The sequence below is a fragment of the Globicephala melas genome, chromosome 16 (assembly GCF_963455315.2).
Source record: "Globicephala melas chromosome 16, mGloMel1.2, whole genome shotgun sequence".
In the NCBI taxonomy this organism is placed as follows: Eukaryota; Metazoa; Chordata; class Mammalia; order Artiodactyla; family Delphinidae; genus Globicephala; species Globicephala melas.
The window spans coordinates 58,686,623-58,713,271 of record NC_083329.1 but is presented as its reverse complement, the minus strand read 5'-3'; the positions used below and the strand labels follow the sequence as shown (position 1 = coordinate 58,713,271).

At 53.8% G+C, this 26,649-nt stretch overlaps 3 protein-coding genes across 11 annotated transcripts; 2 read left to right on the top strand and 1 right to left on the bottom strand.

Moving 5' to 3' along the window:
* The first annotated feature begins 577 nt into the window (after window positions 1–577).
* Window positions 578–1,872, top strand: CHCHD1 (coiled-coil-helix-coiled-coil-helix domain containing 1). The gene is made up of 3 exons (XM_030862665.2): window positions 578–734; window positions 860–978; window positions 1,574–1,872. Exons 1-3 carry the CDS (start codon window positions 611–613, stop codon window positions 1,685–1,687), a joined length of 357 nt encoding a protein of 118 aa, XP_030718525.1. The 5' UTR covers window positions 578–610; the 3' UTR covers window positions 1,688–1,872.
* A 1,850-nt stretch (window positions 1,873–3,722) lies between these two features.
* On the top strand, window positions 3,723–17,857 carry ZSWIM8 (zinc finger SWIM-type containing 8). 7 transcript variants are annotated; one of them, XM_030862620.2, is made up of 26 exons: window positions 3,723–4,214; window positions 6,348–6,501; window positions 6,746–6,840; window positions 7,015–7,187; window positions 7,363–7,470; window positions 7,583–7,664; window positions 7,785–7,905; window positions 8,304–8,505; window positions 8,654–8,829; window positions 9,204–10,197; window positions 10,958–11,089; window positions 11,222–11,401; window positions 11,504–11,687; window positions 11,900–11,998; window positions 12,593–12,717; window positions 13,166–13,406; window positions 13,505–13,663; window positions 13,768–13,996; window positions 14,174–14,463; window positions 14,618–14,841; window positions 15,348–15,839; window positions 16,083–16,266; window positions 16,370–16,546; window positions 16,707–16,826; window positions 17,150–17,260; window positions 17,389–17,857. In XM_030862620.2, exons 1-26 carry the CDS (start codon window positions 4,007–4,009, stop codon window positions 17,835–17,837), a joined length of 5,709 nt encoding a protein of 1,902 aa, XP_030718480.1. In that variant the 5' UTR covers window positions 3,723–4,006; the 3' UTR covers window positions 17,838–17,857. The 7 variants fall into 7 exon arrangements, with proteins under 7 accessions (XP_030718480.1, XP_060142820.1, XP_030718483.1 ...); XM_060286837.1 differs by having other exon boundaries at window positions 7,015–7,262; XM_030862623.2 differs by having other exon boundaries at window positions 16,083–16,242; window positions 17,082–17,260; window positions 17,389–17,727.
* Window positions 17,858–17,972: 115 nt separating this feature from the next.
* On the bottom strand, window positions 17,973–26,280 carry NDST2 (N-deacetylase and N-sulfotransferase 2). Of its 3 annotated transcripts, XM_070043946.1 has the most exons (16): window positions 25,960–26,280; window positions 25,231–25,328; window positions 23,799–23,842; window positions 22,369–23,715; window positions 22,089–22,176; window positions 21,625–21,779; window positions 21,254–21,439; window positions 20,867–20,995; window positions 20,553–20,735; window positions 20,370–20,466; window positions 19,880–20,003; window positions 19,578–19,752; window positions 19,209–19,379; window positions 18,994–19,103; window positions 18,694–18,796; window positions 17,973–18,599 (listed from the first exon to the last, which is right to left on the bottom strand). In XM_070043946.1, exons 4-16 carry the CDS (start codon window positions 23,371–23,373, stop codon window positions 18,474–18,476), a joined length of 2,652 nt encoding a protein of 883 aa, XP_069900047.1. In that variant the 5' UTR covers window positions 23,374–23,715; window positions 23,799–23,842; window positions 25,231–25,328; window positions 25,960–26,280; the 3' UTR covers window positions 17,973–18,473. The 3 variants fall into 3 exon arrangements, with proteins under 3 accessions (XP_069900047.1, XP_069900048.1, XP_060142822.1); XM_060286839.1 differs by having other exon boundaries at window positions 18,461–18,599; window positions 19,031–19,103; window positions 23,799–25,328; XM_070043947.1 differs by lacking the exon at window positions 21,254–21,439 and having other exon boundaries at window positions 23,799–25,328.
* Between the last annotated feature and the right edge of the window lie 369 nt (window positions 26,281–26,649).

The following is a 26,649-nucleotide window of genomic DNA, read 5'->3' as shown; positions in this document are numbered from 1 at the left end:
TAAAACGATGAATGCGAGAAAGTGCTTAAACCTCACCCAATCCAGTGAGATCACTACAAATGAACAAACGATATCTAAGCAGCAGCAGCTGTTAAGAGTAAATGAGCCTATTTTTCTTCGCGGCTTCGGAGTGGCTCTAAAGGTAATCAAAACCAACAGTTCTTAAAGGTTTATTAAAATAAAATCATTCCCAACGTAGCATCTTAAACTTATATTTTGATTCGCTCCCATCCTCTCTGCCCTTGCCTGTGTCAATCACCCTCTAATCCAGACTTTACCACCAGAAACTAGAGTCCATTTATCAGGCCTCTTTCCTGAGTGTTCTCGGCCCAGTACTGCCCCAAGACTTCAGAGCCCGGAGCCTACAAGAGTCAGCGTAGATTCACAAAAGAGTCCCAAAGACTCTCCTCCTAACCTGCACACGGGTCTGCACCAGCCGTGATCCGACCCCGGCATCAAGGCGACCCCGCCAAGAAAAGAAAAAGGTGAATGCTGGGGCGGGAGCGGGGGGTGGGGGGTGGGAGAGGTTGTCGCCGAGTCTCGTCGAGCTCGTAGGGGTCACGCAGGGTCACGCACGGCGCCGCAGAGCCTGCCGGGAGCTCGGTGAGCAATGGCGACGCCCAGCCTCCGGGGTCGGTTAGCAAGGTTTGGAAACCCGCGGAAGCCCATACTGAAGCCTAACAAGCCCCTCATCCTAGCTAACCGTGTCGGGGAACGGCGCCGGGAGAAGGGCGGTGAGCAGTCGGAGCCGTGGAGGCCCCAGAGCGGAAGTCGGAAGAGTGCAGAGGGCTGCTGGGTGGGAGGGCCGGAAGGTAAGGGTCTCCTTGTGACTGAGGGTCCCCGCGTTCTGCTTCTCCAGAGGCGACTTGTATCACGGAGATGTCAGTAATGATGGCTTGCTGGAAGCAGAATGAATTCCGCGACGAAGCGTGCAAAAAAGAGATCCAGGACTTCTTCGATTGTGCTTCGAGGGCTGAGGTGACAGGAGACTCCTGGGGTGCCCTTTTGGGAGGAAAATGGGGGGCATACAGTAATGATTCTTACTGTCTCTTGCTAGGAGATAAGAAAGTCCCTCTCATTCTAAAAGGGCGAGGAAGTTTTTGGAAGCTACCTGAGTCACGCCAAAGTGGGGAAGGTTACCGTTTTGAAGGCATTGTGATCTTGAGCGATTTGTTTCACTGGTTTTAGCTTTACTTGGTGCAAAATGAGGTTAATATTAGTATCCACCTTACAGAATTTTGTGAGTGTCAAGTGAAGAGATGAATGGGAAAACCACTTTGTAAAGTTTAAATTGCTGTTCAAATAGACATTATTGTCTGAAGTAGAACTAAAGATAGTAAAGGACAGGTTGTTTGGTTTCCAGCCTAGACTTAATTGCCAGCTGGCATGGTAGCTTCAGACCATACAGTCATTCTTGGGTCCCAAGTTCTTTTGATGAAAGGGGACTGGGAAGATGACACCGATCTCCAGGCTGGTTAATACCTTAGTGTGATTTGGGGTGTTGTGAGAACTATTAGCTTAGGTCAGGGCCAACTTTGGAGCTATCATTTTAATTTTTGTTCTGTGTTTTCAGGCAGCCCGAAAAGTGAGATCAATCCAGGAGGACCTGGGAGAGTTGGGGAGTTTACCCCCCAAGAAATTGAATAAGTTGTTAAATAGGTTTCCTAACAAACCTCATGTCAGCTGAAAATGGAGAAGCATTTTCAATGACTGGACTATAGCTTCTGAGAACTATGCAGAGGCATTTTAGAGATGTTTGCACTGCCATGATGTCTTTGAAGAGTAGGAGGCAAAACACTTTCTTTTACCCTTTGGAATCATTATGTGGGTGGAAATTATGCTTTATGTTGAAATAAAATCCTCTGAAGAGAACTTGGCCTTTTGTTGTGGATTAGGTACTCCCACCATAGTTGAACCTTGTGTCCTCCCCTACACTCTGGAAGGTCTTTGCTCTCTAATTTGCACCAGGTGCAGGACAAAAACCTTTGTCTTGTCCTGCATTTGAAGTCCTGTATACCATTTAATGCCCTTGCCTTTGGATGCATTAAGGATGTTGGAGTCTGTCTATATGCAGAGTTTTTTGCCATCATCTGTAAGTATTTAGCGACTACCTATTTTGTGCATAACCCCTGCAGGGTGCTGCGGGAATAATCAGAAGTTCACAAACTGATGACCCAAAGGTACTGCAGATGAATTTTATTTGGCCCACACAGTTAAAATTTTGTTTTTAAATTAGCTGGCCACATTCAAAAATAGGAAAAATGTCATAAAAAGCCCACTTTTTAGCTTTTCTTAAAAAAATCAAAAGATCTGGCAACCGTAGTTTCTTATTCCCACATGGAAATAAAGATTAATCAAGTAGAGCTGATTATCGTTTGTCTCCATTCTCCAGGGATCTGGCCACAGGACTCTCCCAAATGATGAGACTGAGACTTAATTGGCAATTATCTTCTTTGTGTATCACCTGTTCACTTCTCTCATTAAGTTATCCGCCTAGCTGCTGAAAGCATTTACTTTTGTGACCTCCTGATATTAGAACAGTTGTATAGCATTTTATGTATACTCTGCCCTTCCAGGCATAACTGAGTTAACCTTTTCTATGTACTTTACAGCACATACATCCCTTTAAATGTACAAAGGGATCATTGGGGGTTTTAAAGCTCCAGTGGGATAATTATTAAGATAAAGAAGGGGCCGTGCCTCCTTGACCCCCCCCACAGTTACCTCTTTCTATAGTCCACATACCCCATTGGTGGAGCACTGGGCAGTTGCCTGGTTCTGCAAGCTGTTAGGAAGAAGCTCAGTGCTTAGGCATTTTGTACTAGCCTTGGAAGTTCTTAACCTACAGTCAATAGACTCCCAGTAAGAGGTCTGTGAATATGGATGAGAAAAAAATTTTATCTTTAACCACAACTTAAATTGAGCATTTCAATTAGGGCGGTGGGAAACAAACCACAGTATTACTAGCAATACCTATGTGAAATCACAGTATCTCAATATTTAAATTCATCACTTCAATATTATGGTAGTTATTACACTTGATGCTGGATCTTATTTAAAGTATAAATAAAGAAGTACTATGTTACAAATTTGTTTTATTAATATTTTGATAATTGTATTTCAACATAAAAGGTTTCCTTTGTAATTCTTTTGTTTACTTATAAACAATCTGAGAAGGGGGTCTAGGGGCTTCACCAGGCTGTTAAACGGCCCATGGCACAGAAAAAGGCTAGGAACCCCTGGACTCAAAGGCCCCACTGACAAACAGTGCAACTATCTCCTGAAATCAAACGCCTTCTTTTCCTGTTGCTTTGCCAATTAAACCCCATTAAAAAGTCTTCTGGAATGCAGGCTTCTGAACTACAATTCCCAGAAGGTGATGCGGCCCCGGGGCCTATCCGGAGTTAGGACAATAACTCCACCCAATGGTTCCTGTGTTTGTCTCTTGACAGCCTACAACTCCCGACATGCGTGGCGGCTGCTTATTTCTTCGGGACATTATGGACGCCGGGTTATTGCTGGGATCTGTAGTCGTTTCGTATACTTTTGGGGGTTGGCTTCCTCTTACGGTATCTGGGGGTGGGCTCGAGAAAAAAAAGCAGGAAATGTAGCAATTAAACAGGTTCCTTATATCCGCGCGTACCGGCTCGGGTTCCTGGGCGCGCGAGGGCGGAAGTGGTGGTGGCCGGCGCGGCCGGAAGTTCAGATCAGCTGATGGGGGAGGCGGCGCCGCAGCCGCCAAGAGGCCCCGGCTTCCGAGCGCTTCGTCCGGGCCTTGAATCTCGGAGACTGGCCACGATCCCCGTTCACACCTCGCAGTTGGGCAAGGCCCCGTCCCGTGTCTCTCCCAGGCCTGAGATCCTCGCCCGGCACGGCCGCCCTGAGCGCCCCGGCCACCCCCAGCCCCGGCTCGCCCCTCAGGCCCCGGGCCTCCCCACAGCCCCCGGCCGGCGGCCCAGGCCCCGGATCCGCGGGGGGGGACCCGGCCCCGGGGGGTGCGGGCCCCATGGAGCTGATGTTCGCGGAGTGGGAGGACGGAGAGCGCTTCTCTTTCGAGGATTCGGACCGCTTTGAGGAGGATTCGCTCTGTTCTTTCATCTCCGAGGCCGAGAGCCTCTGCCAGAACTGGCGGGGATGGCGCAAACAGTCAGCGGGGCCCAATTCCCCCACTGGCGGCGGTGGCGGAGGTGGCAGTGGCGGTACCAGAATGCGAGGTGAGGGTGAGCTGGAAGGAGGGGAGCGGGCAGGCCCTGCTCCGGCCTTGCTCGAGAGCTGTCCCTGCTCGGGAGCTGTCCCAAGCTGTCCCTGCTCGGGAGCTGTTCAGGACTCGCTTTTCCGGTCTTCCTGGGGCTGCCTTCTCCACACCTGCCTGCCTGCCTGCCTGCCTGCCTGCCTGCGTGTGTGTGTGTGTGTGTGTGTGTGTGTGTGTGTGTGTGTGTTGGAGTGATGGCTGGGAAATTCTGGGTTGGATAGGATTAAAGACAGAAAGTAGATCTTCTGTGGTTCATTTGCCGTAAGAGATGGGGTAAAGGAGAGGAATTCCCTCTTTGACTTGGGAGTACTTACCGAGTTCAGCCTGAGGCAGGCCAGAAAATAGAAAAGAATGTGGGTAGGGGGTGGATTGTGAAGAAGTGACCACTTGAGGTGTGTCACCCCATTGCAAAGTGTATTGGGAGCTTCTTGATTCAAGGTGATGATCTCTGATCCCCGTTGCACCAAGAAGGGATTCCACCCAGAGCAAAGTGGAGGTGAACTGGCCTACGAGAGGGGTGTCACATAGGTTTAGATCAGAGACTTGGTTCCTGGCCATATTGAACATCTGTCAGAAGCCAAGCCTGGGACCACTGTACTAAAGCCTTAGATTTCCTTCATCTGGGGCCTGGGGAAGAGTGTGCGTACTTGACTCTCGAGTCTCGTGAAACACTCTTCTTGCTTTTCACTTGAGTTTCTTTCATCCTTGGGTCTTTCTGATGAGTGCTGTGAAGAATTTTGCTTTTGTTAAAGAGGATGGAGAAGAGAGTGATAACAGAAGCCCCGCAGACTCAGGACTCACCACATTCTTGCCTTCTTCAAGGCACAGTTTGAGCTTCATTGGAAGTGGACTTTTTTCACCAGTTGAGGGGTTTAATTTGTGATTCTACTCTGGACATTCTAAGGTCCTGTTTTCAAAAGGCCCCGGAGAGATTTCCAGCACCCCTTAGGGACAGAGGGAAATTTACATGTGTCACTGTTTAGGAGTGGTAATATTTACCTTCATTTGGAGAGATAGCATATGCCCTGTACACACACACATCATAGGTAGTTTCGCTATGGGTCTTCTATGGGCTCTTTGCTTCTTTCATATTTGCATGTGTGGGTAGGCTTAGAGCTCCCTCACTTTGAGGGAAGTAACTGAAGATGGTGGTGAAGATTTTCAACATATTGGTATCTTTATGAACAGGTTAAAATCTAGGAAAGCATGGCATTCCCCCCCTCCCCCGCCAACCCTACCCCTTTTCAGTTGCTCATTTATAAAATAAGAAGACTGACTTTTTATTTAGAAAGGTTCCTTTCAGCACCATTATTTTCTATGTGTCTTTTAATCTGACTAGCAATTTGGTGAGATATGCAGTCTGTTGCGTTTCACTGCTTTTTGATTAAAACAGTGTGGGAAACTTTGAATGGTAGCTCCATCTTACTCCAGGTGAGTCCAGGAGTGGCAGCCAGGTTCCCTTGGGGTAACCTCTCCACCCCCAACCCACACCCCAGGGCATCCACTGTGGGAAGCCAGGGCTCAGGTGTGCCAAAGAAAGTGCAGACTCTCTCTTGCTTCTGGAGGTCCCTCTCAACTCTTCTGGGCTCTGGCCTATCTTCCCTCCTTAGATGGAAGCATGGAGTCATTTAGAGGGATAGTAAAAAAAAAAAAAGGGGGATAGTAAAAAAGAAAGGGACAGTAAAAAAAAGCACTTAGAGAAGCGAATGCCAGGGGAGATATATACACAATGTAATGTGAATCTCAAGTGCTAGGTATATGGGAAATTAGATGCCAAGCCAGGTGAGACTCATTACTTGCTAGGATCCTGGGACACACCTGTTTGGCTAGGAGTTTCTGGGATATCCCTGGTACCTTCTAGCAGGCTGTAGGCTGGGGATTGCTTAGCTCCCCTTCCCCAGATGGAGTCTTAAGGGTTAGTGTATCCTCACAGGAGGGTCCCTTGGTTTTTCATCCAGATGTCCTCTTTCCTTCATAGTGAAGGCGGGGAGGGGGGAGGGCGCATCAAGATGTGGCATTGGCATCGGTGCCAAGTAATCATGGCCCTTTTTGTTTCCCCTCCTCTTTCCCTTTACCTCAACCTTTGTTTCCAAAGATGGACTGGTGATCCCACTGGTGGAGCTGTCAGCAAAACAGGTGGCGTTTCATATCCCATTTGAAGTGGTGGAGAAAGTTTACCCCCCGGTGCCTGAGCAGCTCCAACTCCGAATTGCTTTTTGGAGCTTCCCTGAGAATGAAGAGGATATTCGGTGAGGCTAAAGGACTGACGGTGGGGAGTGGGGTCCTGATGTTCCACACCGTGCGCTGGGCTTCCTACGGAACAAAGGGCACCGTACTTGGGGCTGCGGTAAGGAGGCAGCCGGGGCAGGGAGTACCTGGGATTTTCCCCAGCACGATATGACACTGGGGAGTGCCCGGGGCATGGTGGTCTCTGACAGGGTCTGTGGAAGGGTATTTGCTGCATTGTGGCTATGTCTTCTTCTTCACTCCCAGACTGTATTCCTGCCTGGCCAACGGCAGTGCAGATGAGTTCCAGCGAGGGGATCAGCTATTCCGCATGAGGGCTGTGAAGGACCCCCTGCAGATTGGTAAGGGCCCCCTCACCAATTGGTACTTCCTGCTCCTCCCACCCCCTGTGTTAAGAATTAAGGAACTACTGCAAGAAGCTGGAGCAGGTTGTCTGAAGAACTGCAGGGCCAGGGTCAAGGGCAGAGACCTGTGTCTTGGTGGCTCTCCCTGACCATACCTGTGTTTCTCCCCAGGGTTCCACCTGAGTGCTACAGTGGTGCCACCTCAGATGGTCCCCCCCAAAGGGGCCTACAACGTGGCTGTGATGTTTGACCGCTGCCGGGTCACTTCCTGCAGCTGCACCTGTGGGGCTGGGGCCAAATGGTGCACCCACGTCGTGGCACTCTGTCTCTTCCGCATCCACAACGTGAGGCCCTCCCAATTTATCCTGGCCCTATTCTCCGCTCCACCCCCCCTTCTCTGCTGCATGCCTGGCCACAATGTGAGCCCCCTCTCCTCTCCTACTCTGCCTCTCTGTCCCCAGCTCCGATGTCAGCAAGCCTTTTCCCAGATTGTTTCATTTCTCTCGGTGTTCCCTTCAGGCTTCTGCAGTCTGCCTGCGGGCCCCAGTGTCAGAGTCCCTGTCTCGACTGCAGAGGGACCAGCTGCAGAAGTTTGCTCAGTACCTCATCAGTGAGCTCCCTCAGCAGGTGAGGGAGGTTGACACACCCTCTCTGACTAGTCCAGGGCTGCATATCAGCCTTCCTGTTAGGCCCAGGCCTCCTTGGGTCACTTCTGCCTTTGTGTCCCTTTCCCCCTCAGATCCTGCCCACAGCCCAGCGTCTCCTGGATGAACTCCTCTCCTCCCAGTCAACAGCCATCAATACAGTATGTGGAGCCCCGGGTGAGTGTGGTGAGAAAGAAGGGCAGCAGGAAGAAAGCAAGCTTGGGGGTGCAGCGCGCCACTTACTAAAGGCGAATCCAGGCTCCTACCTCTAGGTGACTGACTGCCTGTCACCCTCAGACCCCACAGCAGGGCCGTCTGCCTCCGATCAGAGTACTTGGTATTTGGATGAATCAACACTCACTGACAACATCAAGAAGACACTGCACAAGTTCTGTGGCCCCTCCCCTGTGGTGTTCAGGTAAACAGGATCTCTTCATGCCTGTGTCTGTGGTGGGAGGGGCGCATCCCTCGGGCCATGGCCAGTTTCTTTGTTTTAGTAATGCATACCTCTCCCACTCCCCCCCTCACTCGTACACTGCCTGGCGCACACGACATGTTACTAGTGAAATCAGTGGGTGATGATAATTTTATGTAGTCACAGAGTGGTCTGTCCTTAGGTAGAGCAGGAGTTATTTTGCTTCCTTTCAGCGATTGGGAAACTGAGGCAGAGGGCGATTAAGAATTTTTGTCTGGGTCATACTTTTTCCCCTGTACTCTGTATTTTGACCCCTTTTGTGTCAAAGTCCTGTTGCTCTTTCACCTGCTTTATTCAGCCCCATCTTAGGGTCATCATTTTCCACTCTGCGACTTTCACAGTGATGTGAACTCCATGTATCTGTCTTCCACGGAGCCTCCGGCTGCTGCTGAATGGGCATGTCTGCTGCGCCCACTGAGGGGCCGCGAGCCAGAGGGAGTCTGGAACTTGCTTAGCATCGTGCGGGAGATGTTCAAGCGGAGGGACAGCAATGCTGCCCCCTTGTTGGAAATCCTCACCGACCAGTGCCTCACCTACGAACAGGTAATCCCGCAGAGCTGGGGAGGCCTGTGCTGGCTCATCCTCTCCCTCCCTTAACCGCACTCCCCTCTTGCTGACAGGGACACTGCGTGGGGCTCCTCTGTCTTCCTCTAAGTTGTTAGGTTCATCTCAGAGTCCTCTTTGTTTCCAGATAACAGGCTGGTGGTACAGCGTGCGCACCTCAGCCTCACACAGCAGCGCCAGTGGGCACACAGGCCGCAGCAACGGGCAGTCAGAGGTGGCGGCCCACGCATGCGCCAGCATGTGTGACGAGATGGTCACACTGTGGAGGCTGGCTGTGCTGGACCCTGCGCTCAGCCCCCAGCGGTGAGTCTCCCCCGAGGCTCACCACCGCCGGGAGATGGGGCCAGCCCTGGACAGACCGAGCCCTCATCTCCTGTACATAGACACACGTACCATTTTTCTAGTCCTAGGGAAATGGGAGGTGCTGAGCATTAGGGTTTCCAGTGATTTATGAGTTCTTTTCCTGAGAGGCTTTCTTCCATCCCTCCTCTAAATAACCCACTTTCCCAAATCCCTGAGTATTCGAGTGATGTCTATGGGGCTGGCTCAAGAAGCACTTCCTGGGGTCCTTCCCTGTGCCCCGCTTCTGGGGAATACCATCTCCCCGTTTCCTCCTGTCCCTGCTCGGCGCAGTGTAGGCCCCACAAGCCCTCCTGGCCCCCACTTTGTTCCCACAGGCGCCGGGAGCTGTGTGTGCAGCTGCGCCAGTGGCAGCTGAAGGTGATTGAGAACGTGAAGCGGGGACAGCACAAGAAGACCCTGGAGCGGCTCTTCCCTGGCTTCCGGCCGGCAGTGGAGGCCTGCTACTTCAACTGGGAAGAGGCCTACCCCCTTCCCGGTGTCACCTACAGTGCCACTGACAGGAAGCTGGCCCTGTGCTGGGCCCGAGCCCTGCCCCCTCGGCCAGGTGCCTCCCGATCTGGGGGCCTGGAAGAATCCCGGGAGCGGCCCCGCCCTCTTCCTGCCGAGCCAGCTGTGCGGCCCAAGGAGCCTGGGGCCAAGCGCAAGGGATTGGGTGAGGGGGTCCTCTCATCGCAGCGGGGTCCCCGCCGCCTCTCGGCTGAGGGGGGAGATAAGGCTCTGCATAAGATGGGTCCAGGTGGGGGCAAAGCCAAAGCATTGGGGGGGGCTGGCAGTGGGGGCAAGGGCTCAGCAGGCAGCGGGAGCAAGCGACGGCTGAGCAGTGAAGACAGCTCCCTGGAGCCGGATCTGGCTGAGATGAGCCTGGATGATAGCAGCCTGGCCCTGGGTGCAGAGGCCAGCACCTTTGGTGGATTCCCGGAGAGCCCACCACCCTGCCCTCACCCTGGTGGCTCCCGAGGCCCTTCTACCTTCCTTCCTGAACCTCCAGATACTTATGAAGAAGATGGTGGCGTGTACTTCTCAGAAGGGCCTGAGCCTTCCACAGCTTCTGCTGGCCCCCCTGGCCTACTGCCCAGGGAGCTTTGTACCCGGGACGACCTCGCTTCCACAGATGAGAGTGGCAATGGGCTCCCTAAAACCAAAGAGGCAGCCCCTGCGGTTGGAGAGGAGGAGGATGACTACCAGGCGTATTATCTGAATGCCCAGGATGGCGCTGGGGGCGAGGAAGAGAAGGCTGAGGGCGGGGCTGGGGAGGAACACGACCTGTTTGCAGGACTGAAGCCACTGGAACAGGAGAGCCGCATGGAGGTGAGGGGGCTTGTAGGAGACTCTGAGGGTGCCTCTTAGCCATAGCTGGGAGAGGGACCGCCTGCCTCTGGTTGCGAGTGACAGGACTGTTGTGTGACTGTTAGAATCCTGCAGCAGGCTCCTAACTGGACTCGCTGCCTGCAGTCCATTCTCTTCTCTCCATGTTGATCTTCCTGGAATGTATAATTTTGTCACTCTGCTGCTTAAAACTCTTCAGTGGTTTCCCATTACCCTTAGGGTGAAGATGAAGGTCCTTGGCATGACCTATGAGGCTTCACTTGTTCTGAACTTTGTCTGCTTCTCCAGCCTCATCTAGCTACTATGTCAGTTATACTACACTCAGTTGAGCCGTTCCTGTAGCTTGCCATGCTCTCTCTTACATACATAGTTTTGTACGGATTGGCCTTTCTGTCTGGAATATTCTTCCCTCATCTTACCTGGTTAGCCCCTGTTTCTTCTTCAGGCCTCAGAGATCTTAGAGATCATGTCCTCTAGGAGGTCTTCCCTGAGACTGCCCCTCTGCCCCAAGTCCCATTGAGGTATCCTGCTCATCCGGCTCCCCTCTGGACCTTTCCCAGTAGTAGCCAGCTTCACACCTGTTTGTGTGTTTATGTGTCTGTTTCTCTAATGGGCTGTGAGTCTCTGTGGTATACCCAGGACTAGCATAGGGCCCAGTGTATAGCAAGTGCTCATGGGATATTTGCTGCATGAGTGAGTATGGTGTCCTGCAACATGTTTGGTGCCCATGTCCTCTTTCCAGATATTATTTGCCTGTGCTGAGGCCTTGCATGCGCACGGCTATAGCAGTGAGGCCTCCCGCCTCACCGTGGAGCTTGCCCAGGACTTGCTAGCCAACCCACCTGACCTCAAGGTAGAGCCGCCCCCTGCCAAGGTGAGAGAGAACCCCCCCTCCCTCTCCAGTTACCCATAACCCTCTCCCACGCCCCACCCCAGGCTAGAGTCTCCTCCCTCCACCAAGGCGAGTCAGACTCATCTGCCTGCCTCCTTGTGCTTCCCTCTTTAGGGCAAGAAGAACAAGGTTTCTACAAGCCGTCAGACCTGGGTGGCTACCAACACCCTGACCAAGGCGGCCTTCCTGTTAACAGTGCTAAGTGAGCGCCCAGAGCACCACAACCTGGCCTTCCGAGTGGGCATGTTTGCCTTGGAGCTACAGCGGCCCCCAGCTTCCACCAAGGCCTTGGAGGTCAGAAGTTCTATCTGAATCTTGCACTGCCATCTCCTCAGAGACTCACACCGTGATCTCCATTGGGGTGATTGAGGTCTTAGTTCCTCCCTATCCCCTCAGGTGAAGCTGGCATATCAGGAGTCTGAGGTGGCCACCCTGCTCAAGAAGATTCCTCTGGGTCCGAGTGAGATGAGTACTGTGCGCTGCCGGGCAGAGGAGCTTCGGGAGGGGACACTCTGTGATTATCGGCCTGTTTTGCCTCTCATGTTGGCCAGTTTCATCTTTGATGTTCTCTGTACTCCAGGTATGATGCCTGACACTACAGAAAGTGGGGAACTGGGGCAGGGGTAGCTTTCTCTAAAGAGAAACCAAGAGCCCCAAGGCTCTGAATCGCCTGTAAGAAGCATCGGGCAGCTTCATGGAAGGATCTGGAATGATGAGTGTCTTGGGTTTCTTCCCTTTTCATTCTGTCCCATGGTACTTCTGTCTTCTTAACTTACCCCAAATTTTATCCAGTGGTTTCTCCCACGGGTTCCCGGCCCCCAAGTCGCAACTGGAACAACGAGATGCCTGGGGATGAGGAGCTGGGATTTGAAGCAGCAGTTGCTGCCTTGGGTGAGTCTGTCAGTGTCTTGAGCACATCTGTGAGCTAAGCCTGGCCCAGGCCTTGAAGTGCATGAGACATGAGCCCTCTTCTGAAGGGGCTCTATGGTAAGGGGAAAGCCAGCGTGACGTGTATGTGCCATGACACATAGTGCCTACGAGACTGAAGAATTGAGGGCAAAAACGTGGACTATGAATGTTCGGTGTTATAAGGACAGCAAAACAGGACTCTAGGGAAAGGCCTTAGGAAGGGGATAGAGTATGGAATATGGGTTAAAAGATGAGTTAAGTTCTAGGAAGGGGGACAAAACACTGTGAGTAAAGACACAGGGGCAATCAAGTCTTCATGAGTGGGGAGCCCAACTTCCCTGAAGTGATGGATATGTTGGGGTGATAGAGAAGGCCAAATTATGAAGGTCTTAAAAAGCAGACCAGAGCTTAGGCCGGATGTATTAGGCAGTGGGCACCTTCCATAGCGAAGGTGGGTTGGACCAGGAGAACTCCTTACTTCACATGCTAGTGGCTGGGGAGCCCTGGCCTGTTTACCCTTGGCTGTCTTTCAAGTTATGGCCACTCACAAACCCCATGAGCGCCTCTTTCTCACAGGCATGAAGACAACAGTGAGTGAGGCGGAGCATCCCCTGCTATGTGAAGGCACACGTCGGGAGAAGGGTGACCTGGCCCTGGCACTAATGATCACTTACAAAGACGACCAGGCCAAACTCAAAAAGGTAAGGGATTGAGGTACTGGGATTTCGACAGGCAGAGAGAGCAAATTTTATCACCTTTCTCAGGGGTTTCTAGTATAATGGAAGGGCTATTCTACCTACAGGAGATACCGGGGGAATCTTGGGAACACCTCGTAAAGAACGTGAGAGACCAGTGGTTCTTATAGGAATGCTTGGGCTTGGGGTGGAAGAAGAGAAACTGGGGGCATAAAGTCGTTCATTCATTCATTTATTTCAATATATATTGAATATCAATATACTTAGTCCTGTGGTAAATGTTATAGGGGATACCAAGATATGTAAGCCAGCCCCTGTCTTCCAGCAGGTTCTCCTGTGGTTAGAACTGGGAAAGTCTTCCTGAGGAGGAAGTATTAAGCTGTTTCAAGGAGAAAGAAAAGTAATAGAAGTCAGGAGATAAAGGGCATCCAGTCACCGCTTCTCTGTCTTTCAGATCTTAGACAAACTCTTGGACCGAGAGAGCCAGACGCATAAACCACAGACACTGAGTTCGTTCTACTCATCTAGCCGCCCGGCCACAGCCAGCCAGAGGTCTCCTTCAAAGCATGGGGGCCCATCTGCTCCAGGGGCCCTGCAACCTCTGACCTCAGGCTCTGCAGGGCCTGCTCAGCCAGGGAGTGTGGCAGGGGCTGGGCCAGGCCCCACTGAGGGCTTCACAGAGAAGAATGTGCCTGGTGAGGTGGGGGCACTGGGCAGGGGGGATGTATGGTATGGAGCTGTGTTGGGCCCCCCTTTCCCAGGCTCATCCCAATGTCCTGTCTTCCCTACGCAGAGAGTTCCCCACATTCCCCCTGTGAGGGTCTCCCATCTGAGGCAGCTTTGACCCCAAGACCAGAGGGAAAGGTCCCCAGCCGCTTGGCACTTGGCAGCCGTGGAGGCTACAATGGACGGGGCTGGGGCTCACCAGGGCGGCCTAAGAAGAAGCACACAGGTAACAACCCATGGGATGACATGGAGGGAAGGAGATTCCTGAAGGTTGGAGTCTGAATTCTGGAGCTTCTGACTTCTGAGACTGTCTTGTCTTGGGGGGGTTAGGCATGGCCAGCATTGACAGCAGTGCCCCTGAAACAACGTCGGATAGCTCCCCAACCTTAAGCCGGAGGCCACTTCGAGGGGGCTGGGCCCCTACCTCCTGGGGCCGAGGACAGGACAGTGACAGTATTAGCAGCTCTTCCTCAGACTCCCTTGGCTCCTCGTCCTCCAGTGGAAGTCGCCGGGCCAGTGCCAGTGGAGGGGCCCGGGCGAAGACAGTTGAAGTTGGCAGGTCAGTGGGAAAAAACATCCTTGTCTTCTGACCTGGCCCACCCCGAGAGCCACATCCCTAGTGTAATCCAACTGTTGTCTCCGTCAGCATCCTCACTTACCCTGGTCTTTTCCAACCTACCTGGACACCCACCTCAGAGAAACCCCAATCCCTGTCCCTACCCCATTGCCCCTTCAGGTACAAGGGCCGCCGTCCTGAGAGTCATGCCCCCCATGTACCCAATCAGCCGTCAGAGGCAGCTGCACACTTCTACTTCGAGCTGGCGAAGACGGTGCTGATCAAAGCAGGGGGCAACAGCAGCACTTCCATTTTCACACATCCATCTTCCTCAGGGGGCCACCAGGGTCCTCACCGTAACCTGCACCTTTGCGCCTTCGAGATTGGGCTTTATGCCCTTGGCCTGCACAACTTTGTTTCTCCCAACTGGCTCTCACGTACTTACTCTTCCCACGTTTCCTGGATTACAGGTAAATCCAGCATCTTGATTTGGGTATGGGAAGGGGATTAATCGATGATGATAAGTCATATCCTTGTGGAGTTACTGACCTGATAGGAGAGATGCCATTCCCATTCCCATTGCCCGTGCTAACCCCACTCTGCTTTTCTCTCCTTTTCCTGAAGGCCAGGCAATGGAGATTGGCAGCGCAGCCCTGACTATACTGGTAGAATGCTGGGATGGGCACCTGACACCCCCTGAGGTTGCATCCCTGGCTGACAGGGCATCACGGGCACGAGACTCCAATATGGTGAGGGCAGCGGCGGAACTAGCCCTAAGCTGCCTGCCTCATGCCCATGCGTTGAACCCCAATGAGATCCAGCGGGCCCTGGTGCAGTGCAAGGAGCAGGTATTTTTACAGGCAATTGCGGACCTGCTTTGGGGCATCTGGGCAGGGAGGTTGGGTCCAGCTCCTGATTCCCATATCCTGGAGTTCACAAACTATCCAGTTGGTCCTCTCATGGTGACACTTGACATAGTAATGTGCTTTCACATCTATTACATCCTTTACCTTACAACTCTGAGAACAGATTATTCGTATTTCATAGGTAAGGAGATGTGGCCTATAGTCTAGGGACCAAGATGATCACCGGGATGGAGTCCTTAGGGGAAGCCTCAGGGAGATGATGGGACTTGGCTGGGAGTAGCTAAATTAGTTTGGAACTGGGACTGGTCAACAAGTATTTGTTCATTGTGTGAAGCACTCACTGCTCTGACACTGACTCTGGGCACTGGCCCTGACCTTAGATGCCTCCCCAGGAACCAGCCAACTCTGAGGGAGACATTGGAATGTCATCTAGAACTGTCCCTGAGTAAAGCCCTTCCCCCTCAACCCTCTTTGCCCCTCCCTTCCAGGATAACCTGATGTTGGAGAAGGCCTGCATGGCAGTGGAAGAGGCGGCTAAGGGTGGGGGCGTATACCCCGAAGTGTTGTTTGAGGTTGCTCACCAGTGGTTCTGGCTATATGAGCAAACAGCAGGTGGCTCATCCACAGCCCGTGAAGGGGCTACAAGCTGTAGTGCCAGTGGGATCAGGGCAGCTGGGGAGGCTGGGCGGGGGCTGCCTGAGGGCAGGGGGGTCCCAGGGACTGAGCCGGTTACAGTGGCGGCGGCGGCAGCAGCAGTGACAGCAGCCACAGTGGTGCCAGTCATCTCGGTGGGGTCCACTTTATATCCGGGTCCAGGACTGGGGCATGGTCATTCCCCTGGCCTGCACCCCTACACTGCTCTACAGCCCCACCTGCCCTGCAGCCCTCAATACCTCACCCACCCAGCTCACCCCGCCCACCCCATGCCTCATATGCCCCGGCCTGCCGTCTTCCCTGTGCCCAGCTCTGCATACCCACAGGTGAGTATGCAATGTTCTACTGGAGATTGGGCATGTGGGAGCACATTGGGAGTTCACGGGGGGTTGGAGTGGGGTACTCCGGGAGGATAACAGGGCTGTCCAAGAGTCCTGGTGAGGTGGCGGGAGTCGGGGGACCCAGCCCAACTAAGATAAGAAATGCAGGATACCCAGCTGTGGGATGAACGGGGAAGAGCTACATCCTAATATAATTTGGAATCTTCCTTTTTTTCTTCCCGCCTCGAGGGTGTGCATCCTGCATTCCTGGGGGCTCAGTACCCTTACTCGGTGACTCCCCCCTCACTTGCCGCCACTGCTGTGTCTTTCCCCGTCCCTTCCATGGCACCCATCACAGTACATCCCTACCACACAGAGCCAGGGCTCCCACTGCCCACCAGTGTGGCCTGTGAGTTGTGGGGACAGGGAACAGGTGAATGGAGGGGAGGCACACCGGGCAGGGGAGGAGGGGAGGGAATCCTCTCTGTCCCTCTCTGGGCTCTGAGTTCCTCATGTGGCTTTCATCCCACCCTCAGTGAGCAGTGTCCATCCAGCTTCCACGTTTCCGGCCATCCAGGGTGCCTCACTGCCTGCCCTGCCCACACAGCCCAGCCCTCTGGTGAGCGGGGGTTTTCCACCACCTGAGGAGGAGACTCACAGTCAGCCTGTCAACCCGCACAGCCTACACCACCTGCACGCCGCCTACCGTGTCGGTGAGAGGAGGGCCCTTCCTGTGCCCCCACCTGCAGCCAGAGACTCTTCCATGACCCCTCCCCACCATACCTCTTAATTGGTTTACCGTGGGGTCAGGTACGAGGCTGAGGTAGAGGGTGGAGGACACACCCTCACCACGTGCCCACCCTTTTCTCCCAGGGATGCTGGCACTGGAGATGCTGGGTCGGCGGGCACACAATGATCACCCCAACAACTTCTCCCGCTCCCCCCCCTACACTGATGATGTCAAATGGTTGCTGGGGCTGGCAGCAAAGCTGGGTAACACCTCCCCTCCCCAGGACCATTGTCCGCCCTCACCTGCTCCCCCCACCTTCCCATCCCAGACCTCCTTCCTAGCTCTTGCTCAGAGTTGAGGCCTTGGTCGGGTATGTGTGCGTGCGCGAGGGGCGGGGGGCTACCTCAGCTCCTGGGGTGGAGGGAGGCTCTCTGCCAGGCCAGAGCTGAGAGATTAAAGTTGGGTCCCTAGGGCAGAGGTGGCCACCCCCGTCTCATGCCCCTCCCCCTGCCCCCCAGGAGTGAACTACGTGCACCAGTTCTGTGTGGGGGCAGCCAAGGGGGTGCTGAGCCCGTTTGTGCTGCAGGAGATCGTCATGGAGACGCTGCAGCGGCTGAGCCCCGCTCATGCCCACAACCACCTGCGTGCCCCGGCCTTCCACCAACTGGTGCAGCGCTGCCAGCAGGCATACATGCAGGTGATAACCCAGGAAGTATGGAGCAGGGTGGAACACCTCCTGGGCAGGCAGGGAACAGATCACCCAGCATGCCAGGGCGGAGGGGCCTGGTTCTGTGCTTAGTGGCTTATCCTCCCCACGTCTTCCAGTACATCCACCACCGCTTGATTCACCTGACCCCTGCCGACTACGACGACTTTGTGAACGCAATCCGCAGTGCTCGCAGCGCCTTCTGCCTGACACCCATGGGCATGATGCAGTTCAACGACATCCTGCAGAATCTCAAGCGCAGCAAACAGACCAAGGAGCTGTGGCAGCGGGTCTCACTCGAGATGACCACCTTCTCCCCCTGAGTCTGGCCCCCCTAGGGCCCTATACAGGGACACAGGCCTGTGGCTATGGGGACCCCTCACAAAGGGGGAACGAATCTTGGCTGGACAGATCATCCCCACTCAGTTCCCTGGTAGCCCAGACTGGCAGCTGTTCTTGGGGCCAAGATGTCTCAGACCCTAGAAGCCTAGGGTTGGGGGAGACAGCCCTGTCTGGGAGGGGGCGTTGGGTGGCCTCTGGTATTTATTTGGCATTTATAAATATATAAACTTCTTTTTTACTCTCGTCTGCCTGGGCCTTTCCCTTCTTTCCCTCCATGTGTGGATGAACCTTGAACTGGGGCAGAGGAAAATCTTGATACTTGCTTTTATTCTAGGTTTCTCCCACTCCAGTGAGGCAGACAAAGCACAAAAATAAGGATGTTTATTAAACTCATTTCTAGCCCACAGCTAGGGCTCATATTCAGCTCTATGAGCCACCGTCTGACCTCATCCCCATTCAATGTGAATGACATTAGAGAGGCCGGGCCACAGGTTGATCCCACAGTAAGGGGTCCCTCCCACGGCCACTACAGATAAGATACACTGCTGGGGATAAAGAGGGAAAGCACTGGATTAATACGTTCCTCTTCACCCTGCCTGGACCCTCTCATTTCCCCCCCACCATCCAAGACCATGGGCCAAAGGTGCCTAGTACCATCTTGTGGGGTATCAAGGGAAGCCCCTTTATTAGACCCCAGAGCTATGGGAAAGGGATGCCCTTCCCTTCTTAGCCATCCCAGGCCTCGAGGCCACTGAGGTAGAAGGGGGAGGGGCCAGGCCACTCTAATCCCCCTTGTGGGCCCTGCTCTGGGCTTGCCCCTTAGGGAAGAAGGGGGCTTTTGCTGGTACGGGAGGCTGATACATCAGCCCGGACTGGAATGCTGCAGTTCTTCCCGAAGCCACGAGGGCACTGGCTGTCCAAGCCGGCTCAGCAGCTTCGACAGCTCCAAATTATGGTTCCGGAAAAAATCCGTAAGGAAAAGGCGGGACTAACAGGAGAAAAATGAAGTCAGAAATGGTAAGGAGTGGACAAAATCAGATCTTACAGGTGGAAAGGGATACCCTGTCCCTGGCTTTGCTTACCTCAGTGTCCATATCTGGGTACTTCCGGCCTTTGCTCTTGCCTAGACAACGAGTCTTGCCACCTTCAAGTCCCTGGCACCAGAATCCCTTATCTTCATCAAACCTGCTCAACAAGAAGAGGCCATTAGGTGACAGAAAAGAAATCCAAGCCTCATAAATGTACACTACCTCTCCCAGCCCAGAGGGACACATGTCTCTCCTTGCAAGACAGGGTAAATCCATGTCTCTTCCAAACAGACACGGTCAACCTGCTTCCCCATTTCCCCCAGAGTCATCCTCCCCTGGGTCATGCTCTCCCACCTGAGGGTCCGTGTGTAGTTCAGAAAGGGTGTGATACCCAGGAACTTCTGGATGCTCTCCATTGAGGCAGCTGGGTTGGTACGCAGTTCTTGCCCATCCACAATCAGCAACTAAAGGGACAGGGATGTGGTTCCCTCTGTATTCCTTAGAAGCCTCTGGGCTGAAGGGAAAAGGAGGGGAAGGGGACCCCCATGTGGGCTACCGGGGAACTGTACCTGTCCAGAGGGGTAATATGTCAGCCAGCGTTGCAGATGGGTGGAATAGTAGCCAGGGACAAGACAACGGTCCTGTAGGGAGCGAAGTGCCAGAGGGGCATGGGAGGAGGCTGAAATCACCTGGTAGAAGGTATAGTTCAGAGCAACTGGGTCTCCATGTGCTCGCTGATGCTGACGGACAAGGAACAGGAAGGCAAGGAATTGGTGATTTGACAGCATTGTTCTGCCCTTCCTCTTAGTCTAGTGAACAGACAGCACAGGCACCCCTCCCCAAGGCACTAGCTTAGTTTCCCTACCCTCATTCCTTTCTGTCTCTCTAGCAGTCACCACCTCTCTTAAGTTCTGATGTGTGCCTAGCTTCAGGCTCACCTGGTACCAGGAGTAGGCCCTGTCAGCAGGGTTGGTGAGCACAGTGATGATCTTGGCTCGCGGCAGGAGGGCAGCCCCCCGACGTGGTACAACCTCTGAGTCAAAGTAGGTGGCACTTTTTTCAAACAGGAAATCAGTGCTGGCATTAGAAGGGACAGGGAAGAAATCCATGTACCTAGGAAGTAGTAGAGAGGAGAGGCAGAGAATTTGCAGAGTGAAGGGGCCGGACATCTGTGCTGGGAGAAGCTGGAATGGGGTATTTTAGGGGAAGGGAGTGTCCTGAGAAGCATTCCAGGTCTCACCAGTCAATGCCCTTGTGGTAATTAGGGCTGCTGAAGAACTGAATCTCCTCAAAGGTGCTGGGGCTTGGGAAACTGCTAGTCACAGCTGGGTGGAGGCTCAGGAAGAAGTGAATAGCTGTGGTCCCTAAATGAGAGAGAAAGTCCAGGCCATTGTGGGAGAGAATCCACCTCAACAACATCAGCTTGAAAGAGGTGAGAAAATAATCACTCTGGGTGGTAAAATACCGTTTGGCCAAACTAGAGCGAGAAAAGGAATGCCTGAGAGAGGCCCAGGGAAGGGTTAAAATGGTAGTTCTCAGCCTTGATTGTGCATCAGAATCACTTGTGGGTCTTTCAAAAAAAACTCAACAGATGATTCTGATGTATAACCAGGTTAAGAATCACTCAAGGGACTGGATTAATGAGGGGTGGGTATGAGAAGGGAGTTCCTTGGCCAAAGAATTCTTTGGGTTTAAGGCAAGGCAACAGAAGTTGCCTAAGGATGATTCACCTGTCTTCTGGGGTCCCACAATGAGGAACTTGGGGAGCCGATCACAGGTTTTCTCCTTGGACCAGATATCTTTGTGCCTCTTGTCATCACAGGGATTCTGAAGGTGAGGCCAAGAATCAGATAATCTTTTCCTCAACGGCCACCCCCATCACATCTCTAGGTCAGCCTGAGCTCCACCTGTACCTGCCAAAGGGGGCTTCGCTCTTGAGGGAAGAGGTCAAAGTACTTCCGTGCGAGAGGGACAGGAGGAAGGGTCTGTAGGCGCAGCCGTGTCCAGCACTGGAGAAAGCGCACCAGGCTCTCAAAGGTGTACAGGCCCAGCCGATCATTTCCATAATTAGACAGATGAGTCATAAAGATGCTGATCTGAAAGGGGGTGCCTGCATGTCAGATTTGGAGAGCCTACCCCACTTCAGAAGTGGGCTTGGTGAGCAAAAGTCTCAGTATGCAAACACTTTGGCTGTCCAATCTTCTAGCCCTTCCTCTCGGCACCTTACCGGATTAAGCAGCACTGTCAGAAAGAGTTCTCCACCTCGGATGCTCCGGTCTAGTTCACGAGAGCCTCCGGGATACTCATTATAGAAGATCGTGTGAGTGAAGAGGCCACACGTCTGCCGTGGCAGCACCTGAAGGGAAAAGAACAAACAGGGACAGATGAGATTTGAAGGGTAGAATGAGAAGTAGATTAAGGACAAAAGACCTGAGGCATTAGGATTCCCTGGGTTTGTAGAGGACTCAGTCTGAAGTTACAGCAACAAAGCTCTTGCTATGTGCAATATGACTTTTCATCTCTCTACCCCTTATATGGATGAACTTGGACAATGCAGGTTGGAGGCTGTCCAAATGTGGGAGTTTGATTCAAGTCCGTATTGGGAGTCCCTCACCATAATGCCATTGTGAATGAAGCCACGGCGGTAGCGGGCAGGGCGGAGATGGGGATACTCCTCAGTGCTGGTCACCTGGATGCCCCACACGGATTTCCAGGCCTCATAGAGCTGTGTGTGGATGGGATACACGCCGGAGTGGTGGGGGGCCACAGCGTACCCCAGATCCGTGGGAATCCCATGCTCCTGGGAATGGCAGAGACTCTCACCAGGACCTGGTGAGGTTTGGGGAGTAGAGGGTAAAGAGGGTGGGGATGCCTCCACAGAAAGTAAAATGGAAAGGGTGGGGAAAGGGTACCCCATTAGGGTAAGGTGGAGAAGGAAGCATCATCTTTGGGAGAAAGTATGGGAAAGAGATCCAAGGGTCTCACCAGAGCAAACTGTTTGTTGAGCCTCATCTGGTCAGCCAGCACGGAGCGATTGTGGAACAGGTGTGGCTGCATGTGGCTCCACATGTGGGGGAACCACCAGAACTCTTGGCGGTGCTTCAGCAGCATGTCGTCCCCTGCATCCTCCTCCTCTGTCCCTATGACCACACACTGACCACTGACCACAGCCGGTCAGCCCCTGTGCCCTCCTTTGTTCTGTAACAACACTGACCACTTTCCATCCTTGGGACAACATTGCTGACCTCTGCCCACCTAAGACTATTTTCCCGATTGCCAACCTGCCCTCCAGCCGCCCATGCTAACCTAAATTCATACCCACTGCTAGGCCCTCATAGCATTCTGACCCCAAACCTTGCCCCTTTTCTCCAACCTGTCTGCCCAGGAGGATGGACAGTGAAGAGACAAACTAAGACTGATACGCTGAAGGAGCAGGGGAATAAGCTCACCAGTATGATAGAACTTGCCCGAGAAGCCCAAGTTGAAGGTGAAGTTGGGGACTAAGGTCCTGAGTTTGTTCTGGGTGGTCAACAGAGCCTGGGAAGAGTAGCAGGGACATGAGAAATCAGGAGACTAAGAAGGAGAAAAATGAGAAGTAGCATTCTTCTTACCTAGAAAGTGTAGGGAGCGTACCTATGACAAGCTCAGAATCAAGGAAGGGACTCTGATAGGACAGAGCTTGAAACAGCTTCTAAGGAAAGAAATGAGTCAGGAAAAAGAAAGACTGACCTCAACATCAGCCACCTTCATGCGGGTTCCTTCCTTGCCCACAAAGATGTCATCGATGTCTACCAAGATGTAACGGTCAAGGTCCAAGCAGAGGCGCTTGCCAGTGAGGTACGCAACAGCATCAACAAAAACGAGTTTGTGAAGCCAGAAGGAGAGGCCATGGCCAAAGAGCACCCGCTGGATGCCATCGTGAAGCCCCAAGTCCTGTACCACAGTGGGAAGCCGGGCCCGGCGAGGCAAGGGTCCTGGCACCGGGGGCTCAGCTGGTCGAAGGCTGGCAAGAAGCACTGGTTCATATGTGCTATGATTGGATTGGAAGATGGTCCAGTCATCACCGGGCAGTGGACCCGGCTCCAGGCGGCTGGGGCGTGTGAGATGCAGTAGTGGGGCAGAAGGATTCACTTGGTAGTCCTGGAGCCCCAAGTTTGAATGTAGAAAAAGGGGAAAGCCCTTGAGCTGGGCACTCAGTAAGCTATGCTCATGGGCTCGGAAAAAGCCAATGATGCCCACACCATACTCCACACAGTACCGGTCAAGCAGTTCCCGACTCCAGGCATCCAGGTTGACATACTTGAGCAGGTTCTCATAGATGACCAAGACATACCGGCCACGGGTATGATCAGTCAGTGTGGGCATGTCCCCTCGGCCAGGTGCCAGCTCAGTGCTATAACGAAAACGGCTGGACTCCAAGATGGCCACAATCTCCTGCCCCAGCTGTGAGTATGCACTCTCCACAAACACAAGGACCACGGGTTCAGTTCGTGCTGTCTCTGGCGGCCTGGGGGGCCGGGGTGGGACTGGAGGCCGTACAGGGCCAGGACCAGCTGCCCCACCACTACTGCAGTCTCCCAAGGGCAGGGGCAATGGTTCCTTGGCCTTGGGGCTGGTGGATACGTAGTAAGCCAAGAAGCCCATGGAGCCCAGACTGAAAGCGATCAGCAGCAGTATGAGGCGGTGCAGTTCCAGCTGCCGAGCTGGGCGTACCACCTTCCACAGCTTGAGCATGGCGGGGGAGGTGAGGCAGGGATGGGGACTACCTTAGGGGATGGGAGGTAGGAGTTCTATAGGCTGAGGCTCTCTTGGGAGGGTAGAAGGATATGAAAAGAGGGGAAAGGGATTCCTGCAGGGTCAGTTCCCTGAAAAGGTGGAAAACAAGTCCCCTTAGTATAGGATAGGGGAGGTAGAAGGGGCCACAGGGGGCAACTGGACAGAGTCCATTGGTCTCAGGTCACCATGGCCCACTGGCCCATGGCTTCAGGATGCAAATCTAGCCAGGCTCCACCTTTGGTCCTGGCTGAGCTCCTCACATCAGAGGTCAGCAAAGTTCACAATCTCTGCCCTCACTACCTGTAAGACAGAAATCAATGGGTTACTTCTCTCCTTGAAACTGTGTCATTAATCCATTCCCCTCTTCACCCCATTTCTCTTACCTCCTGCTCACAGGATGGTTTGTTCTCCAGAAAAAAAAAAGCTCCTGTAGAAAAACAACATAATCTGAGTCTCATACTTTAGCTTCACAGCCTGTTCCCTTTCTTAGAATACTGTCTAAATTCTCCCCCCTGAGCTAAGCTCAGAATTGAAGCAGTATATCCAAGGTCTGGAAGGGAACAAATTTCCCATCGACAAGAGGCCAAACAGCCCAGGAGGCTGAAAATGAACCTGCTCTGAAAGGAGTTCCCAACCCGTGACAGAGCAGTTGGTCAGCCAGCAGGAGCTCTGTTCGTCCTGTGAAGAAGGGACGGAAAGCCCCAGAAGTCCCGTGCTCCAACAAAATATCAGATAAGAGGAAACTCATGTGTCTGCTAATGTTCCTCATCTATCAAACCCAACACCACAGGCTAACAGCACTAATGAACTTGCAGTGAGGTGGGGAAATTCAAGAGGAAAGAGAAATGGTGTTAGCTAATCATTCTACTACCTTCCAAATCCAGAACCTGGGGATTCTCTTTTCCATTGCTTGTGAAAAATTACCCATCCCTCCCCTTTATTTCACTTGTGCCAGTGTCAAGAGGGGTGATAACAATGTAGCCCCAGAGCAGGCCACATCACTGGCACCTAAGAAAAGCTAGAGAGCTGAGTCCAGAGTTTGTCTCCTTATCCACTCCAGTTCTCTTTCCTAACTTAGCCTAGGTGGTACTACACTCTCACCCCTGAACAGCTCAGAAGGGTCCTGAGCTAGCCTGGAGAGACATGAGGAATTGAGTCCTATTACAAAAACAGAGCGAACTGAATGGGGCTGCATGACAGAGAGCAACAGGAGCTTAAGTAGTACACAATCAATTATAGAGAAGGAGTAAGAACAGTCGGATCAGAAAATAGTTTTAAGGAGACCTAATTCCGGAGACTTTTTTCCTTAAGTAGATAGACTACTTCTAGAAGCTTTACCGTCACTCTCCCCACTTTAGTCACTCGAAGTAAGGCCAGTGGCTGGAGATCTCTCTCTACCACACATCCCACACACACACATACACATCTCCGGGTGATTAAGCAGAGATGGGGTCCTTCAGAACTGAGAGAGACAACTTAAGAACAGTTCTGCTTTGGCCTGGGTAAAACTAATCGGCGTGAAAAGAGAGCTGGGAAAGGATCAAAATGGTGATGGGAAGGGACGAATCCTAAGAATTTGAGGAAACTTTTTGGGGCAAACACAGTAGTGAGAAGAAGTCACTGTGAAGCCGATACTGGGGGTGTATCACCCCCGAGGTTAAGAATAAGAGTTAACATTTACTGAGGGCTTACACTTTGCCAGACATTCTTCTAAGAGCTTTCCATATATCTAATGCTCACACCGGCCCTAAGAGGTAACTAATATTCCCATTTTACATATGACTAATTTGAGGTCCAGAGAACTTAGCAACTTGCCCAGGATCACACAGCTCAGTCAGTGGAGGAAATGGGATTCAACGTCAGGCCTGTCAGGCTCCAGCCCTGGTCTTAACCACTGCATTTTAGCTTCGAACCTAGAAGAAGCAGCAATATTCAGGGAAGGGGTGATGAGGGAGTACTGGGGTGGGAGGATAAATGCTGAAGCGGGACCGCGGCGGGGAGGGGGCTAAAGGTGCGGGCGCAGCAGGAGGAGAGCAACAGAGGGGGGTGCTGGGGAAGGCGGGGGTGTGGGCCCCGCGCTGGGAGACCGGCAGTGCAGATGCCGCGGGAGGAGGGGGACCGAGCAGCGACACGGGCGTGGGGGGCTGGCACACGGGGGTCGCGGATGGAGGGCCCTGCTGGTGGGAACATGGGCTTACAGGTGGGTATGGAGAGAGTCGGGCGTGGAGCATTAAAGGGGATGGGGCAAGGGGCGCGTGGAGGAGTCTGCGGGGACATAGGGGCGGGCGTCGGGCTGGGGGGAGCCCCGAGGGGAGGAGGAGCCCCGTGCGGAGGGGACGAGCCGAGGGGAATGAGGCCACTGCCAGGGCGGCCTGCGGAAGGGACGGGGGAGGGGAGCGCAGGCCGCCCCGAGGGGCGGCCGGGGACGCCCCTGCGGGAGGTTTCGGTGGCCACACTGAGGGAAGTCTGTGAGGGGAGAACTGCGGGGACCGTGGCTGGGGGCCACACTCTGAGCGGGGGGGGGTCTCCTCAAGGGCGGCTCACCCGGCGGACTGGGCGGCGTCCCCTCTGTCCCCGGGCTCCGCCACGTCCCGGGGCTGCCCGGCTTCCCTGCTCTCGGGGCCTCGGGCTGCGTCGCGGCGGCTCCGCCATCTCCGAGCGAACGCTCTGCCGCAGCCGGGCCCAACCACCGCTCCCAGCGGGGGGAGGCGGCGCGCAGCCGCTCGCGGCCCCACTTCGGGTCACCCCCGCCTCCGGGCCGGCCCGCCGCGCTGCCGAGGTGCCGAGCCACCGAACGGTGTTCCGCAGCGCTCGGCCGAGCCGCAGCCTCATAGACGGCGGGCTCCGAGCGCCCCGACAAGAGGCGCCCCCCTCCTTCCCGCGCAGTGGCACGGTCCGGCTAGCGTCGGCGCCGAGGGTCCCGGAGCCGGGGCGGGCCGAGGGTGTGGGCTCTTCCACTCGGCCCGGCGGAGGGGGAGCCGGGCCGGCCCACTGAGGGGCGGGAAGGCTGTCCTGGACGCGGGCGGGGCCCGGGGGCGGGGCGAGACTCAGAGCTCACCCGCTAAGGGCCCGAGTTCTTCCCCCTGCTCCAAACTCGCCTCAGCAGACCGGGCGACTAATTGGAGGCTGATGAGTTTATGAAGAAGTCTTATTCTAAAATGAGCCCAAAAGGGGTGGGAGAAGGTACATCTTCTCCACCTGAAGCCTTGTAACCCAGGCTGTTAAATCTAAGCC

What these genes read in the sequence shown, in the direction of transcription:
- CHCHD1 (XM_030862665.2), top strand. Translation starts at nt 611, where the DNA reads ATGGCGACGCCCAGCCTCCGGGGTCGGTTAGCAAGGTTTGGAAACCCG. An exon ending in ACGGCGCCGGGAGAAGGGCG is followed by an intron (nt 735 to 859) that starts GTGAGCAGTCGG and finishes CTGCTTCTCCAG; the next exon opens with AGGCGACTTGTATCACGGAG. An exon ending in ATTGTGCTTCGAGGGCTGAG is followed by an intron (nt 979 to 1,573) that starts GTGACAGGAGAC and finishes CTGTGTTTTCAG; the next exon opens with GCAGCCCGAAAAGTGAGATC.
- ZSWIM8 (XM_060286837.1), top strand. Translation starts at nt 4,007, where the DNA reads ATGGAGCTGATGTTCGCGGAGTGGGAGGACGGAGAGCGCTTCTCTTTC. An exon ending in CCTGCGCTCAGCCCCCAGCG is followed by an intron (nt 8,830 to 9,203) that starts GTGAGTCTCCCC and finishes TTGTTCCCACAG; the next exon opens with GCGCCGGGAGCTGTGTGTGC. An exon ending in AAGACAGTTGAAGTTGGCAG is followed by an intron (nt 13,997 to 14,173) that starts GTCAGTGGGAAA and finishes TTGCCCCTTCAG; the next exon opens with GTACAAGGGCCGCCGTCCTG.
- NDST2 (XM_070043946.1), bottom strand. Translation starts at nt 23,373, where the DNA reads ATGCTCAAGCTGTGGAAGGTGGTACGCCCAGCTCGGCAGCTGGAACTG. An exon ending in GGGCAAGTTCTATCATACTG is followed by an intron (nt 21,780 to 22,088) that starts GTGAGCTTATTC and finishes GTGTGGTCATAG; the next exon opens with GGACAGAGGAGGAGGATGCA. An exon ending in ACCCAGATATGGACACTGAG is followed by an intron (nt 18,600 to 18,693) that starts GTAAGCAAAGCC and finishes TTCTCCTGTTAG; the next exon opens with TCCCGCCTTTTCCTTACGGA.